General features: G+C 34.6%; 2 protein-coding genes across 4 annotated transcripts; one reads left to right on the top strand and one right to left on the bottom strand.

The window, feature by feature from the left end:
* The first annotated feature begins 126 nt into the window (after positions 1-126).
* On the top strand, positions 127-2,733 carry LOC143177406 (integrator complex subunit 12). 3 transcript variants are annotated; one of them, XM_076375287.1, is made up of 7 exons: positions 127-204; positions 289-455; positions 646-826; positions 939-1,307; positions 1,523-1,595; positions 1,675-1,869; positions 2,006-2,733. In XM_076375287.1, exons 3-7 carry the CDS (start codon positions 668-670, stop codon positions 2,050-2,052), a joined length of 843 nt encoding a protein of 280 aa, XP_076231402.1. In that variant the 5' UTR covers positions 127-204; positions 289-455; positions 646-667; the 3' UTR covers positions 2,053-2,733. The 3 variants fall into 3 exon arrangements, with proteins under 3 accessions (XP_076231402.1, XP_076231401.1, XP_076231403.1); XM_076375286.1 differs by lacking the exon at positions 127-204 and having other exon boundaries at positions 241-455; XM_076375288.1 differs by lacking the exons at positions 127-204; positions 289-455 and having other exon boundaries at positions 670-783.
* Positions 2,734-5,981: 3,248 nt separating this feature from the next.
* On the bottom strand, positions 5,982-14,180 carry Plexb (plexin B). The gene is made up of 6 exons (XM_076392991.1): positions 13,760-14,180; positions 12,751-13,676; positions 12,240-12,643; positions 11,667-12,159; positions 7,790-11,548; positions 5,982-7,365 (listed from the first exon to the last, which is right to left on the bottom strand). Exons 1-6 carry the CDS (start codon positions 14,178-14,180, stop codon positions 7,258-7,260), a joined length of 6,111 nt encoding a protein of 2,036 aa, XP_076249106.1. The 3' UTR covers positions 5,982-7,257.
* Between the last annotated feature and the right edge of the window lie 3,801 nt (positions 14,181-17,981).

Below are 17,981 nucleotides of genomic sequence, written 5' to 3'. Positions count from 1 at the left end.
GAATGAATATTTATTAAAATATTTATGTTAATAAAAGTTTGTTTAGATAATGCATCGGTTTAGCTATTTTCGATATTTTTAAAGTCTGAAACAAGTGAAACAACAATACCGAAGAAGAAATAAAGTTGAAGCTTAAGCGAGAAATGCAAGAGGTGTTCATATTTTCTCTTATAAATGTTTGATAGCACTTAGCACTGAAAGAATGTGAGTTAAAGGAATATGAGATCCGTTATAATTTATCATCCATCCGGTGTAAATGAAATAAAAATCCCTTTACGCATTTTTTAGACGCGTACCGTTTAAAAAGTAAATATCGTACCTACACTTGAATATAAAACTTATCAGCATAATCACTCCGTTATTACGAAAGCTTTCAGTTCATCATTTTGATCAATGTAGCGCTCTGAATGCTACATATTAGTTGCAATAACTAAATGCAATATAAAGAATAATAGGTAAATAGATTATTAAAAAAGAGAAAAAAAACATGTGTCTCCTAAATAAATTGATGAATTCTAAAATACGTTATTTAATGCCTCCTACAAATGTTTACTAATTTATCGTAACAAGAAATAAATATAACCTAAAATTTATAATGTTTATATCACAGGGGAATCTCTTGAACTATAATTTCATACTTTGCAGGTTAAAATAGGTTTGTTAAAACATGTCACAGTTAGAATTGGATCCCCAATTTATGCAGGGCTTACATCTTTTACACTCTACAAATAAGGACTCTGCAGAACAATTACGAGCACTTTTAGATGAAGCAATTAAACAGAAGTATGGGCCGTCAAAAATGTTATCAAATGTATTACATAAAAAGGTGAAGAATACTGAGTAACAAAATATCTAATATTCTATCTCTTTATATGTAATATTATTGTTGTATGATTCCTTAACTTTTATATCTTAAAACTTTCAATTGTTTCTTCTAGTACATGATGGAGGAACCTGTATTAAGCGATCATAGCAGTAGCAGTAGTAGCAAAAAGAGTAAAAGTTCTGGATCTTCTTCTAAACATTCAAGTAAATCTAGTAAAAACAGTTCGCCTGTAAATTTACCAACACGAGATACACCACCAGATATTATACAGACTGATAATACTTTAGCATTAGAAATATTAGAGGATGATTTAACATGTGTTATTTGCAAGGGAATGGATGTTGGAGCAAGAAACAGGCTTGTAGAATGTTTAGAGTGCCATTCTTTGTATCACCAAGAATGTCATGTTCCACATATTTTAGATTCACAAATAGATGTTCCAGGATTGGTGTGGTACTGCTCAAATTGCCCAAAATCTCAGGTGTGTGTATTCACTCGCATTATAATTTATTGCCTTCCTCATACTTGAAGCCATTTTATCTCCTTCTATTAACATGTTCATGAAAATATGATTCACCACACATTTACTTATTTTAATAGTTTGCAGTGAATATGTTAAGGAATTTCTATATAAATAGCAAAGTAAAAATGGAGAGTATATTATAAGTTAAATTCAGTTGTTTTTTTAATTTGTAGGCCCCAAAAGAAAGGAGCTCACCAAAAACAGTAATAGAAAACAAGTCCAAAGAGCAAAAGAAATCTAACTCGAGTAAGTTAGCCGTTATCGCGAAATATCTACATTTACTTTGTCTATTTTTTTATAAAATGATTGTTACTTCATGAAACAGGTAGTGGGAGCAAAGTAACACCAAATATTCATATCATAAGTGCTGACAGAAGATTAAAAGATATGATGAAAAAAGCAAAACAAGACAAACGGAGTACTAATACCAATTCAAATTCAAAGAATTCTTCGTCCAATTCGCCAGCATTGTCTTCAACAAAATCTCAGGAAAAGTCACTAATGTACAAAATCAAATCAGGTGTAGAATGAAATTCTCATCTATATGAATACTGTGAAAATATTTTCTATCATAGAAGAAATTTTATGATTCCAATTTCATAAAATAATTAACCAATTGAAAAACATAATCGTAATTAATGTTAAACTTCTACTAGGAGAGTTAACGAAGGAACTATACTGTTTCATGCCAAAGAGCACATGAAAGAATTTTATACAAGTAATATTAATTTTATATTAAACTATTCAGAATTACTGAGCTGTAAAGCTGAATAATTATGCCTTTTGTATTAGTTGATTTTGACATGGAATCGTACGAATTTTTGAGTAAATTTACTATAAAAAATGTATGGAGCGTGACAAGATATAATTTTTTACTCTAATTTTTGGCTGAAAATAATGTAATTTTTGGTATAAATATACGTTGATTTAACTACTTGTATTGAAATGATGAAAATTAGCTACTTTAATTAAAGTAAAATTATAGAAAAGGTTCCTTTAACTGCATCCTATTACAGGTATATCCAAAAAGAACGGTATGATCAACTTCATTTATAATACCAATATATTTTTGCAATTTTCCAAATGCTTATTCGTTTGTTCCTACGTCCCATTGAAAATTTGGCAAGAGTCATTTCGTTCTCGAGTGTTATTTAAAACCTACTTATATGCGAGATGGGGGGTTGAATATTATTTACACAAGGTTCCTCAGACTCATATTCTGCACGCATGAGACACACAGCAGTAGACTTACGCCTCTCATGTACATACATAAAGCAATTATCACACACATTTTCCATTCATCGTTAATGTATAGTCGGTGAAATACAGCGAATTCAAAACATCTTTACAGATATTATATAAAAATGTCCTCCCAAGCTTGAGATCTAACATATTATGTAAATTAAATAATATTATACCCGCTTTTACTAGAGTAATTAATAAATACAAGAAACCAGTATTACCAAAGGAGTCATTCAAATGATTTAATGAATCGTGAAAAACGGAGAAATCTGTTATTACTTCCGCCGACTGTACATGCATATTATTATATTGGCTAATATGAAAAAAAGATCTATTGAAAATTTATGGGAATGAAGATACACCCATGTTACATTTTCGTTTCATACACGTGGCTCCCAGTACATGTACTTGTATTTACTCTTTCCGGGAAAGGATCATCCCCCCATCATTTTCGAAGCTTAACAAAGAATAATCTTAACTCGACTTGACGATCAGATCCGTCTATAACTACGAAGCATGACATACTAATCGACTCGGTAAAACCGCTGAACATCCTTCAGTTTAATTACAATACAGTAAATACGTTGAATGCGGAATTGACAAGCTTTCTCAGATGGATGGAGTCAACTGTCGAGCGTATGGAAATACGAAGAAATTCTGCTGTGCCATAAATTTTCTTTTCGTACAATATATACATAAATACGTTAATAAAGTTTTTAAGAGTATTTAAATCTCTAGACTTCCGGTACTTCATTCTCCCTTCATCGCGTTCTTAGAACCCAGTAATAATTAAAAAAATTAATAGTTACACTTTTTAATTTTCTTGTACTGCCTTGTACTGTGATCTTGTTTTAAGTATTAATTATACAAAATAATTAAATCACTAAATCAATCGGAGCACCAAAGTTTTATGCAGAAGGCGTCAAGTTATGCTGCAAAAAACACTTTCGTTTTATAACTGAAGTCTATAAACTGGGAATACTTAAGGGATCCAACAGAATTCCAACGGATTTCTATTTCTTGTGTACACATGCATTTTAAACTGTAATGCGTTGCACAAACCGTCCATCAAATTGCGCCCGAACGTTTAATATACTTAACGTACCGTACAAGACAACTTGCATGGATCTCTAAAACAAATCATCAAAAATGTGTTCTATACACTTTTTAGGAATCCTGCGAATTCTGATAATAGTAACGAGATGTATAATAAGAATATGTGCGCTCTTATAATAGCGTACGTCAACCTGGACTATGTACAACGATGCGAATTAAAAAGTTTCGTTATACATTACAGATGTTACATGAATCAAAAAATAAATTACTTTTACTCAAAAGAAGGACGAATTTCTTCAATTTACACCGCTAATAATAAATATAACACAGGAAATTTTGAGGATAACTTAATGATGGAATTTAAAACATGTTTAATAGCATTATAACTAAAGTGTGTAAAGACGATGTATACTTTATGTAATACTTTGATTTAGATTAAAATTATAAAAAAAAATTTGCTACTTCTGAATGATAAAATTTTCTCTAAAATTGTCATTACAAGTTTAGTTAGATTACATCCAATGTAGGAAGATTCGGAATATTTTATACTGAAGTTGAATAAAAATTGAATGTAAACAGTTATCTGTAAGAATAGCTTATTTTAAAAATTTGTTAAAAACAAGATTAAAAATATATCATTTGCATAAATAGTGCGTTTCAATATTTGGAATAAGATTTTTTATATAATCAGTATGTATTGCATCATATAAATGAAGTAGAAGAAAAATATGCACAAAGAATTTGCAAATATAATCACTGTTTTCATCCTTCTTTTTATATATTCATTTTCTACACAAAAATTCGTATCTTATTCTTTTTCTTAATCTTACTAAATTCGAACAAACAATATATATTTATAGTTTCCGTTTAATTCTTGTTCAAATTTTCATAGATTCATTTCAATTAAAAAATGTCGGCTGATCCAAATTATTTACTAATATATTTATACTTTTAAATTATGAAACAAAATGATCATTATATTCTCCACATTATATTCATTATACAAATAAAATATTTTCAACAAATAAGAATATTCGGCAAAATAATTCTCCGTTACTTACAAAGATGCGTACTTCATTTCAATATACAAGACTGCTTATAAGTCAGTAATTTAAATACAAATATAAAAAAGGAAAATGCGTCTAAAAGTTTAGAAAAAAAAAATGATAACAGAAATTTCTAAACAGTTACATTTTATCGCTTCAAATTAGATTAACTTGTTCATTCTGTTATCATTCGTTTTATGTTTATAATATTTTGCATGAGATACACACAAGATAAAGTGTAGTTTTATACAAAAATTAAATTAATACATATTGCTTAGAGAAAGCATAGTATGTATAAGTTTCTCAAACATTTCGTAACTTTTTTCCATATTTATGTTTGAGAAACTAAACTAAAAAGCCTAATTTTTCACTGAAATTGCAGTGAGCAATGCTGATATATACGAAAAAAAACAAGTATAATAATATGCGCACAGTCTGGCACATAGGATATACATTATGCGCAAAAATTAATATACTAAATCGCATAGGACAGATTGACGTACAATTTACTATAGAGTTAATTTGTTTGTCATAATATAAATAAATATAATATGTATAATAGAGAGATACATAAGTTGGTGGGTCACAAGAGGAAATCTGGGGACCTATAGAATAGTTCAAATATACGAGACCTTTAAGTACGAGAGTGAGCGTGACCCCAGTTTTCCTGCACCTATATTGATAAAAAGTGTCAAATAATTGTATACTTTGTGGCTTGAATGAACAGTGAATACATCTGTTCGAGTCTATCAGTTTAAAGAAGCACATGGAGAAACTTGGCAGTGCGCAGTGGGCAGTGGATTCAATCGTACTGGAGGGAAATTGAATGCCTCCGCAGAAATGCAACTTTGAAAATCAGACAGTCTTATCATGAATTAAATAGAGACATAATCCCAAAAAATACTGTTTATCGTTGTATCTCGTTAAGCTTTCTTCCTTTTTTTGATACGTACGATCTATGATTATTAACCAACCGTAGAAGAATTTTCAAACATTTGAAACCAGCGAGAAGTATTTAGTTCCGTAAAAAATCTCTTCTATTTTCGCCAATTCATTTTAAACATAATCGAAAGAGTCTAGAAATCTCGCCAGCGTAATATGAAAACTCTCTCATTTTTGTATCTATTACGTTTTATGCTTAACAATATAAGATAATAACCATCGCAATTAATTGATAACTGTATCTATAGAAATAGTAATGTAACTTAGTAATTACATTAGAGCACTAATAGGTGTAGTAAAAAAAAGTAATTATAAAATCATTATATAATTCACGTAGTGGCTTCAAAGATCATAGCAACAGTCGTACTTATATACGTCTTATTCTCATAATGTAAAATTGAAAATGATTGAAGAAAATATAAAAAAGAATACTAAAAAAAACTTTCTTTTTACGTGTTGAATATATGTAGATAGGCCTAGAGTAGTCCGAGCTGCTCTCATAATATTCAATTTTCTTCAATTCTTTTCACTTTGTTTTAACATTATTTTAATTGCCATAGTTTAATATTTTCTCTCACGCATTCACTCACTCACTCACTCCCTCTCTCTTTCTCTCTTTTTTTCTTTGAAAGGGTTTTTACCCTCATCTTATAATACATATAATATAGACCCTCTCTAACTAGCTCACTACAAATCCGTGGAGGTGTATGTTGCGTGATCTTTGCTTTATATAATTTTTTATGTATATATATATATAATATATATAACATATTAATAATTATATATCGTAATGAAGATAGTAGGCATAGCCACTCGTGCTCGGATCACAGACTACTCGCTGCCGTACTATTATATTTTTTTCCTTTTTGTACAGACAGTCTGGTGGACACTATGGCTTTCTTACTTACTTTTACACACGTTATTTCTTCTTTTACGTTATGTATGTATGTATTCTGTACTTTACGTATACACGTATAGATATTCGGCCAACAAGAAATTGAAATTTTCATCTCTCTTTCTAATAAGTATTTTCACGAATCTGCATCTCAAATCCTTAAACATGTATGCGATCAATATTTCACTACATTATCATAATCGAGGAAGTATATTTCTTCGACTTGCGCGATAAATAATCTCTTATTAATCGAGATTCCACCGATTGCATTAAGATTCGAACAAGTATTTTTTTTTCTTCCTTCATTTCCTTTTATAATTCATTACAAATATATATGTATATATATATATATTTATATGTATGTATATATATATGTATAGTAAAATAAATGAAATATACAATATCAATAAAAACAGATCATCAGGTTTAAGGGTTAGAGTCGCATTTTACCGTTCGCTAATATCTGTACGTGTGCACGAGCGTATTTCGATACGGCCATGACCATTAGAGACGTAAAACACTACGTCAGGACAATCTTTTCACTTCGTCCTGTAAAACTACCGCCTGACTAGCCTTAACGAAATCGCACGTTATTTACGGTCATTGTTATTCACATGGTGAGATTTGTACATATGTAACGAGGTGTATCTGATGCAATGAAGTGGAGGCACTAGTCAGTGTTTCTGGAAAGATTGACGGGTCCTGGGATGGCGATGAGAAGGTTGTGTCAGCAGGCACTGGTTTCTTCTCCCTCAAGCGTGCAAGCTACATTCTCTAGCCTATGGGCTAGATGTAATTTGCGACAGCCCGCGTCTGTCTCCAAGGCCTCTAAAATCTAAGATACATTTACTCAGTTAAGCGCCAATTAACACAGAAAAATTTGAAACTAATAAGCAGACTGCGGATTTTTATGCAAATTCACATTTTCATAAATACGACTAACGAAATAGAACTCAAAAAATAATATTATAACATACATTAGTTTACAAACTTTAATTTCTCGTAATGCCATAAATATCCGCAGCCTACTAACAAAGGACAGCACGTGCTAGTCGTTGATTTTGATAAAACTCGCAAATTTATAAAAATACAAATATATCCAACATGTATTCTTTTTAATGACAATTGCCCATATTTAAGAGGTGACAGTATTTCTTTCCAGCTTGCTGTTAATGCACATAAATTTGTGCAAAAATGAAACGATAGTTTATAAGAGAAATGACCTAACCCAGACCTATTCATATTTTAAAATAACTTACTTGTTCATAGTACTTGCTGACATAGATGTAAAGTTCTTTCAATGCTGCAATCACATCAAATTCGTTCGCATGTGATGCACTCAACTGTTGCATGGCACTAGACATTTCTTGATCGGTGATTTGCGGTAGTCTCTGTACATCCGTGTAAAAACGTCCCACTTTTTCGCGATAGTGTGGTATGTCCTTCGCGAACAGCAACTTGTTAGAAGGTGAATCTTTCCCTAGCCTATGCTCTGTCATTGAACAAGAGTCCATAAACGTTTGTGCTATCACGGACAGGCTAGAGTCAACTGTTGTTGATTTATTAATATCGAACATGAAATCAGGATTCTTAATAAAGTTCACCCAAAATCTGAGGGGCAAACTATTCGACTTCCATGCATGCGGCACTTCAGGATCGATGATTCCGTGTTGCTTGGCAGCCTCGTCAAGAAGATCAAACAACCATTTTACAGCACTGGGCAATGCTTCGTTCGCTGTCAATATAGTATTCAAGAAGTCATCTACGAATTTTTGTACAGTACCCTTTGTCGATAACAATCTTGTTAAAAATATCTCAGGAATAGCTTTGTGTGTTCGCTCGGGATGATGATGCTTGCTACTGGTGAAACCCATCCCTGGCGGATAATGGTTCTCTTCTATAGGCCTCACTAAGTGGTACAGTCGTTGATTACCTCCATGACCACTCTCAACATCACCATTCGCCGTTATAATTGGTGGCGAGTGTTGAGACTCGAAATACAAACCACTGACTGAATGATTGTACACAGGACTAATTAGATTGATAGCAGGTGCGGATGGAAGATGCGTGGACGAACAGTGATTCGCATGACGATGTAAGTGATGGTGATGAGGATGGTGATGAATCGGTTGTTGCTGATGGTGATAATGCGATGGTTTGCAATTGTGACACGGTGGTTTACAAGCGACAGAAAAGCTATCGTTCTGTCTAGGAATCAACGACATCACTGCTGATTCTTTGACGCCATAATGCGCCAATGTATTTATCTTTTTCCATTCACCGCTACACTTTGTCGTGAGATCTTCGTCTTGAAGAGTTAAGTGACCTCCTCTACCGTGTCTCCATTCCAAATCTACGTCATGAACGGACGGCCTCAATGAAAAAGGAGTATTCTTGTAGAGAGCATCTAGAATTTTGGATTTCACTTGATTTATAGTATCACAATCTAAAACTTTACACTGTATCTTTTCGTCGAGATCGTCTTGGACCACGTGCAAAGTTACCACGCTATGCTCAATTTGTTCACGAAGCAGTCTCTCTTCAGACAAGGAATATCTTGCATCGTGAGTTATCACATCTACAGGACCTTTCTCTATTTGGTGTTTTATCGCCTTGAACAACAAAAATAGGGATGAACCAGCGTAATCTTTAAGGTAGTTATACATACAAAGTGCCATCCAGTTAGTAAGCATTTTTTCAACCACAGATTCTGTCCTCCTTAACATTAACTGCGGATGTTTCGTGTTCACCGCTTTTTCAATCAATCTGAGTAAAAGATTCATGAGTATATCTGTCGCGTATTCCATTTTACTCATTAAAACAACCATGAGTAAGGATGCGACGTTCACTTTGTCTCGAATATTAAAATCTTTTTGTGCCTCTAAAGTTTCAATAAATGTTAACACAAAGTATTTATTGTTAATAAGCTGTTCAAACTGTATCATTGCAGCGTCATAATTTGTTCTAGAAACATTGCTGCGCGATCTGGGATCGTTTAATATCGGATGATGCGTAACACCAGGAAAAAATACTTTCATGATATAGTTCTTATGATCAAGAGTTGGAATACCAGACGATTCTAAATCTGCCGTCAAGTCGGTCATATCAGTCTGTAACTCAGCAAACGCTTGTTTACATTCCATTCTGACATTACTTTCAAGCGTGTCCATCTGTATTTGTATTCTCTTATACTCCCTTTCTGCTTGTGTACTCTTTCTCCTGTATATAATTAGCACCAAAACAAATAAAAACACAAGACCGAAAGTGCCAGCTGCGATTCCAGCAATCGCTTCTGGAGGAATTGGATAGGATTTAATGACTTCATAACGGAGATAGCCAATGGGGAATCGTAAACTTTTTCCTACGCGTACCACCACCAACGGTAGGCCATTCTCGGTTTTAATTCCAACTTCATCTGTATCAGCAGGTTGTTGATCTGGAGGTATACATACTAACTGGGTTAAAGCAAGCGAAGTTACATTGCAAGGCATAGTTCCTACAGTAACGTTCACGTCAGACTCGTCGCTGGCATAAATCAAATTTTCTCCCTCGATAACCAACGTGTCGCCTTTGTATAATTTAATGTTTCGTGGAAATGCGAGAAATTTGGGGTCCTCGACATAAAGTAGACGATTCCTTAGATTCTGAAAGTGCTTCTCCAGGTCCCTGACACTCTCTACGTTGTCCATGATAAAAGCTATCTTCAGGTACAACTGAGCCTCCTTCAACTTCAATGACTGCGCCGGTGTGCTCTGACTACTAGCGGCGGCGCGTACATTTCGTCGGAGAGTCATAAACCGTTTGGCAACACTGGGGCTGGGACACTCCATCTGTGTCGGATTCAAGACAGTACAAACGGTTCTGTTCACAGGTAGTGGCTCGTTGTCGAAGTAAACTTCCATTTCGGGCTTCTGAATGGTATCCAAATTGGTACCGTGAACGGTAATCATTCGACCACCTGAAGCGAAGCTTGTCAATGGTTTAATTTCCATAATAGTGGGATCGTGAGTATAGTTGTACGGGTTGCCCTCCAAAGTGCGATTCGCACCGTCTATGCTAAGGGTCAGTCTATTAATTTTCCTCACTCGGTCGGATTTGCTTGTCACACAAGTCAATCTGGTACTACTCGCCTGCGTTGCGTTCACATGGCACGGTAGTTCATCCAAATAAGCAGAAATGGTGCTACCGATGTTCAAGTACATACCAGTGATAGCGAGTTGGGTGCCACCACTCTGTGGGCCAACAGTTGGATAAACACCAGACAATCGTATATCTTTATAATTGAATAATACCGCACTCTCTGTATAGCCAGCGTCATTGCCAACCACAACAGAGGCAGTGTCAGTTGCTTCGTGTCGTCCAGTACGGCAAACGATACGGACAGAAACTTCGTAGTCAACTAGAGTACATGGAGTGTTACCAATATGTATTTTCCCTTCTACGTCGCTCTCTTTCAGTCCCAAGTTGCTACCTTCAATAGTTACCAGTGTACCGCCCTCGATCGGTCCACTAAGAGGTTTTATCATGTCTATTCTTGGCTTTGGGCACTCACTGAACGGTGAGTGTAAGCAGGAATGTCGATACACGCAACTGTTACCGCACCAAGTGCATTCGAAACGCGGGTCCCTCGTCACGCAAAGGGAACAATCAGCGTGTTCTCGATGCGAACCTAACACTTCACACTTGTAGAGAATGATAGTAGTTTTGTCAACGTGGTGGTTGACGTTCCAGACAACTGTCACTTCTGCTTCGTATTCACCAGACAATGCCTCGTAGGAGTAAACTGTCTTGTCACAAACTATGAAGCGACTACTGTCGACGCGAGCTTGTACTTTTAGATTTGCACCCTCGATTGTAACAATGCATTGAAAACCACTGTGTCCCACTTGAGGATGTGGCAAGTTTTCAACTTCCAGTACTATCTCTTTGGGAACACTGTTGGGTAACATCAAAGGCTCCTTGCGTTGAACAAATCTTGGGCAGTACTGTGCTCCGTGTGCAGCAAGATTTGCTTGGTTCTGCAAGCACACATAAGTTTGTTAAATAAACAAGTAACTTAGCGTGATACTAAGTTAATATAATCGGCATTTGTATAATATGCGTTCTACTGCATAAGTAAAAAGAAATTAGACTTACGTTTTCTCCTGAAATTATACCCTGACAACTCGTATTATGTGTACATTTATTATCATACACACACCAACTGCATGTCCACTGAGATTTTACGCATTCTGTGCACACAGTATGCCTGGAGCAGTCAAAAAATGCAAAGTTTCGCGAAACAAAATCTTTGTTTGTTTCGCTTGATCGTACAGATAAAGGTACTAATACATGATCAGCTCCTTCCGGTATATTGGGTCTTTTGACAACGGGTGGTGTAGGGCAGGATAATCCAAAGCCAGTCATTAATGCGTCAATAGGGTCTGCATTGCCAAAAACACATTTGTAGTTAGCACCAGCTGGTAATTCAGGCAAAGTCCTGATCGTCAAATGAACTGTGGTCATCTGATTGATGGGTATACGATCTGGAAGAACTTGCTCAAAATCGATACACTGTTGTCCTGTACCTAAAGACAACCATCTGGGACTACTATGACTTGCTTTTTGACAATCTCCTCTAACCGTACACCTGAAAATAAAAAAGGAACAGTTTTAGTCATTTGTAGAAAGAAGAAATAAAACGAGAGAAAAAACGAAACATATAATTACCTTTTTTCCAGTGAACACCATCCACAATAAGGATCCTTTGCGTCAAGACAACTGCTACAATTAGTATAACTAGTGCAATGCTCAACTTGAACTTTAGAGATTTTGGTAGTTGATAGAACGTAAATGTATTCTCCGTCAGGTGAAATTAAACTGTCAGGCATCAATGTGTTGTCCTTATCAATTACAATACTTTCATAAACAAATGCTTCAGTTCCAGAAAGTAAAACTTTTTTAAGAACTCCGTCGTTAGTTCCCAAAAATGCTACAGTATGGCTTTCTGTATTAGCTACCGTTATAGAGGTAATGAATTCGTCAGGAAAATGTAAAACTGCTTGTCCCACAATCGGTGACATTCCGGAGATTTTCAAACCCACTTCACAAAAGTTCAAAATGTTGCCTGTTGTCTACACAGAAAAAGGAAAATAAAATTAAAACACGTATACACTAAATTATCTACATGTATGAAGTAAATGCGATATTTCCATTTTAAAAAAATATTATGTAAACTTACTCCTGCTGTAGGACATTTTCCATCTTGTATAGGACCACTGACATAGCCCATATTTCTATATTTAGTACTACCATTAAAACACATGTGAATATTTTCATTGAATTTAGTCTGAATATCTTGCAAACTGTATATACAAACTGCCGAACGAGACAACGGCTCATTTGTAATACCTCTGCTTGGTGAGAACACTGAGACAAAGACGGGATCACCAACAGAGATACCAAGTTGCATAGCTAAATCACTTCCAGCTGGTGCTACCTTTGCATCTTGGACTAAATTATAAACCAGTGGTTTTCCATCTCCCAAATCAACTGTACATTGCAGGGTTACTTCTGTATAACTGTCGTAATTTGGATCACTTATACAACTTCGTGCTAATCTGGAAATGTAACCCTCTTCTTCTTGTTCAGGGAGATAAGATTTCTTTTGTACTAGTACAAAATATGCATAATCACTTGCATTAAAACCATATACATATTTAACCAGAAAATGATCTCGATACTTGACATCAATATATACAATTGACTGTTTGTTAAATGTGTACTCTGCAAACTCTAGATTGTGAAGATTTCTACTGGAAATGGCAGGCACATCATGCCTATAATCTCCCCTGTTGGTGAATGTAGTACCAACATACAAGATATTCGTTTGTCCCCATGCATTATACTTTTCAGGTCCAATAAAAGCATATGTAGAAGAATTTTCATCATTTGCTGCTACACTATGGGGAATGAATTCTGGTTTAATGGATATGTTCGACATTTTGTACTTTTCACAAGCACCTTGAAGCAGAGAGCCACAAGCAATCAATGTTTGTGATTCAAGATCAGCGATTAACAATTTGTTTACATTGTCCATTAAAGATGTAGTTATGTCTCTAGAAGGACAGCCTGTAGCATGACATTGAGGATTATCCAATCTTGGCCCTAAAAAGAGCAAATAAATAATAAGTATTTTCTTGAGAGTTGTATGAAGTGTATAAATAAAAAGGAATAATTTAGAAACTAACCAGTAGAAACATATTCTTCCAATCTGAGATTAGAATCTAACTGTAAGAGCCTATTAATGGCACCTGCATACAAGCGCCCTGTAGCAGGATCTATAGTAAGATGATTAAATCGGAGGGCACCTTCTCTCGTTGTATTTGGATCTATAGGATAAAATCCATATCGTTGACCATCTCCACTAGGGAACTGCGTGACTGTATGTAGAGATCTGTTCTCTTGTATGGGTAGAATGGTACTGGTGGGTGTATCTATGGCTGCAGTTACCAATATCACGAAGAACCAGGTAACAATAGACATGGATGAAAAGGATAATCTATGAAGCGGCAGTGATAGTTTGCAGATCAGCGACACAGTAGACGTAGTGGGAAACGATACAAATCCCAAGAATCTCATGATGTGTAGATAATAGTTGACAAAGCACATGCGCACACGCTATGCGTGTGCGTTTGTGCGTGTACAAGTCTAGGGTAGGAAGCGTAGAAGGTATAATAAGGGTATGAATCCCACTGGTAAAAAGCCAGTATTGATATAGTACTACCAGCTGTACACGTGTCCAGGCACCGACATGATGCTCATTGCCTGGTACCTCTGAAAAATTTAAAACAAAATCTACATGTAGTTATTAAAAATAAAAACATAAGATAAGAATTAAAACTTCTACAAGCTAAATTATATCCATAAATAAACAGCAAGTGTAAGTAAAAAGTGATTTCAAACATTTTTCATATATATTACAGTGGTATGCATATTATTACACTCAATGTAATTTTTTCAAATGCCTCTTACATTTCCATGAAAATATCAGAAAATATTAATATTTAACATCATTCTTCAGCTACTGGCCATAACACTCTATACAATACGAATTTTTATGTTAACACATATTTTTATAAATACAGATAAAGAATTGAAATCCAAATAAGAATGTTTCATCCTTCAAATAGTTTACTTGATACTTTTTATATTTTGTATAATTTTGGATAAATGCATTAGATGCATTCTGTAATTTTTTACACATTCAAAAATCTTATACATCCATACAAATTGTTAATCTACAATTAATCTCATTTTCATATGTAGTAATTGATACTTTGAATACCTTTTAATCTCACAAAGTATATTGTATTCTATTTTGCATTAATATGTCTGCATTTTAAGTAAAATGTCAAACACGGAATATCTTATGACCTATTACTTTGGCTATGTGTTGAACAGTAAAGATTTAATCAAATACACAATAAAAACAAAATAATTCATGCTGAATAGTAAATTAAAAGCCACAGAAGATAAAAATAAACGATTAGTTACAAAACATTCATTTCTTGTTTTTTTTTTTTGTAACTGAAGTCTAATAATTTGCATACCTCAGTAATATTGATAAAAACGAATTTTGAAGCTGCTCTTGATTCGCAGAAGATTCGAATTCTTATCACGCGATATTGGTTAGAACCGCCATGATATTTCCAAATGTAAACTTTAAAACTCTTGCAGCGCAAAAGATACGGAAATGTCGAAAAATTAACAAGGACAATTCATCAGGATGCCTCAGTCATTCGCGCTCCGCCTAATTTATATTGTTTCCTCTAAATAATAGAACACGCGTACTCGAGCATGGACGGTCGTCACGATATGCCAACAAACTGTCAAAAACTATAAATAATCTATTACTGACCAATTTGGGTACTAAAACATCCCGACGACGACGTCAGGCTAGGGCAGATGGCTCCACAATTTTCGTGTAACACCGTTGCACGCACCGCCCTTCATTAGTGCGAGAAGCATAGCTGCACTTGACAGCTAAGGCCAGTGTCTTCGCACAAAGGCAAGGATATTCTGCTCTTCGTCGATAATCGCCTGGCAATAAACGCGCACAGGATCGAATTAGTCGAGTCACAATAATATAATATCCTTCGATCACCAATAATATCACGAGCACACAGACATATCTCGCGGAATATCGAAGGAAAAAATTACCTCCAGAATGAAAAAAGCTCGGCAGCTTCGATTCGCTTGTTCCCTGATACGATCATCGGTCGGCTCGCATAACTTATTCTCCACAGGGTTCGACTACGCGCGCATACCGATACCGTATATCGTGTCAGAACGAGATCGAACTGCCCAATTCGTTATCCAAGATCGGGCTCCTTCACGAAAAAAGCAAAGTGTACAACACGACTACGCGATGGAATGTTCGTACGCAAGGGTCACTACGACACATCGCGGACGTACACCATGTCCTTGATGCTCAGTATCTCGATACGGGTCCTCGGTACAACGAAACACCGAACCGCACCGATTGGATTCACTGTAACACTGTATCAGTTCCCCTGCTGGTAGACAAAGGGCCGCAAATACCGTCCATCGCTTTATAATAACACTACCAAACAGAGAAGATTGGAATGAGCCGCCATTAAAATTCGACCGACAGCGACAGGCTGCACGAGTTTAGAGCAAGTTGGGGGCCGTGGCTACGGCATGCGCCGCTTGTTCATTATCCTTCTCTCTTTCTCTTTCTCCCGCGGCCGCTCGCCGTGCTTTTCCCACGGTTCAGTGTCTCTTCTTTGACTAGTTCTATCGCTCTCTCCTCCCTCGATTTTCCTTTTCTTTCTCCCAGCATGCACGAGCACCTCTGTTCAGCGGCCTCACGCGGTAGAACGACCGAACTTTTTCTTGAATGGTAAAACGCGTATATCCATTACTAGGGATGCAATCAAGCTCGATATATCGATACCCTCGTTCTAATACCACGTATGCGAGAAAAATGAGACTTTACAGAGGAGCAAAAAATAAGTACACGGTTGATTTCGATACTTATACGTGATATTTAAAGTCGTTTAATACACGCTATAAAAAACTACATATGAGCACTTAGGTCTGGGAATTCAACGTAAATAATACTTGTAAACGATTTCTTTGTGTGTAAGTAGATTCGGAAATACTAGAAACTCAACTTTTGCTAATAATTCTTATACTTAATATTAGAACACAGTATTAGTATGTTCATTAAATTTAAAAATTTTTGATATTAAAATTTCGCTTAATGGAATTCGAATATCAGTCAGAAATTAATTATTACTGTTTATAATTATAAATTTAAGTGTACTAAATACCAGAAATTGTGAATAGTCGAGGTTAATACAGGTTCTACTGTATTTAGAAGGCAAAATAGACTTGTATTTATTTATATTTGTTTAAAAGGAGTTGGTTTTAAATTTTAAAATGAGTATAGCTGCGCGTTTAATAGGATGATTACTCCTCGAACATTGAAAAGGAGAATAATTTCATTTGAAATTTAGAGATTACATTTTATATTCGTGACCAATTGTTTGTTAATACTTTCGCATATGAAATGCTAAATTATTGCTTTACATAATTTCCTCTCAATTACCTCTTTTGTTTGAACGAATAAGTGTTATTACTTTTATGAGCTCTTTTTCGTTTACGTCAAGTTTAAATGCAATTAAATTAAACCTTACCTTTGCAGATCCTATATTTTTAAAGGGATATTAATAATTAAGCGTGAAAATATTAATCATATAGCCATAAACATTAAAATTATTTCTTCAATTCTTTTGCAGTTTGTGTAAAATTTAAATTGTTGTAGATAATGTATTTAAATAAATGGAGTACGAACTATTTAAATACAAATGACACAGTAAAATAAAAACGTTTTCAATGAGTTATAAAAATTTGATTCTATCGAAAATACCATTTTTGCTATCTATGTATTACTAATACAATTTTCGAACATATTTTATCTAAATTAGAATTTATTTAAAAGTATTACTTTCGCTTTATAAAATTAAAATTCGAGGCTTCTTTAATGCCGTCCCCAGCGCCTATCACGCATATTTTATCAAAATTAAATTTCATTAAAATGGTCGATACCACCGCGTACTGAACTTCTAAGTGCGCAAGATTTGAAAAAACATAGTACGTAATCGATTTCCTTGACTAAATGTATTTGATATTCCTTTAATCGGTCAATACAGTTTATGACCCGTAAAAGGAAACAAAATATAAGAAATGCTTTGTTTAAAGCAAATCTGTAACGTTTAAATTTGCCAAAATTGTAATAATCAACGAAAAATTATTTAACTGTAACGTATGGTTCCTCATGAATTCTATCCTTTCATTGTGCAAATATAAAAAATTAAAAAAAAAAAAAAAGATCGAAACGCAATATCTGTAACCGATATTATTTCAATAACAAGATGCTTACAA

Source organism: Calliopsis andreniformis, chromosome 3, assembly GCF_051401765.1.
Source record: "Calliopsis andreniformis isolate RMS-2024a chromosome 3, iyCalAndr_principal, whole genome shotgun sequence".
Lineage (NCBI taxonomy): Eukaryota > Metazoa > Arthropoda > Insecta > Hymenoptera > Andrenidae > Calliopsis > Calliopsis andreniformis.
The sequence above is the reverse complement of the archived record's forward strand: the minus strand, read 5'-3'. Positions and strand labels throughout refer to the sequence as shown.

Coding starts and splice junctions, on each gene's coding strand:
- Plexb (XM_076392991.1), bottom strand. CDS start 14,180: ATGTGCTTTGTCAACTATTATCTACACATCATGAGATTCTTGGGATTT. Junction 13,677..13,759: donor GGAAGAATATGTTTCTACTG/GTTAGTTTCTAA, acceptor TGCTCTTTTTAG/GGCCAAGATTGGATAATCCT. Junction 12,644..12,750: donor GAAAATGTCCTACAGCAGGA/GTAAGTTTACAT, acceptor TTTTCTGTGTAG/ACAACAGGCAACATTTTGAA.
- LOC143177406 (XM_076375287.1), top strand. CDS start 668: ATGTCACAGTTAGAATTGGATCCCCAATTTATGCAGGGCTTACATCTT. Junction 827..938: donor CAAATGTATTACATAAAAAG/GTGAAGAATACT, acceptor TGTTTCTTCTAG/TACATGATGGAGGAACCTGT. Junction 1,596..1,674: donor GCAAAAGAAATCTAACTCGA/GTAAGTTAGCCG, acceptor TTCATGAAACAG/GTAGTGGGAGCAAAGTAACA.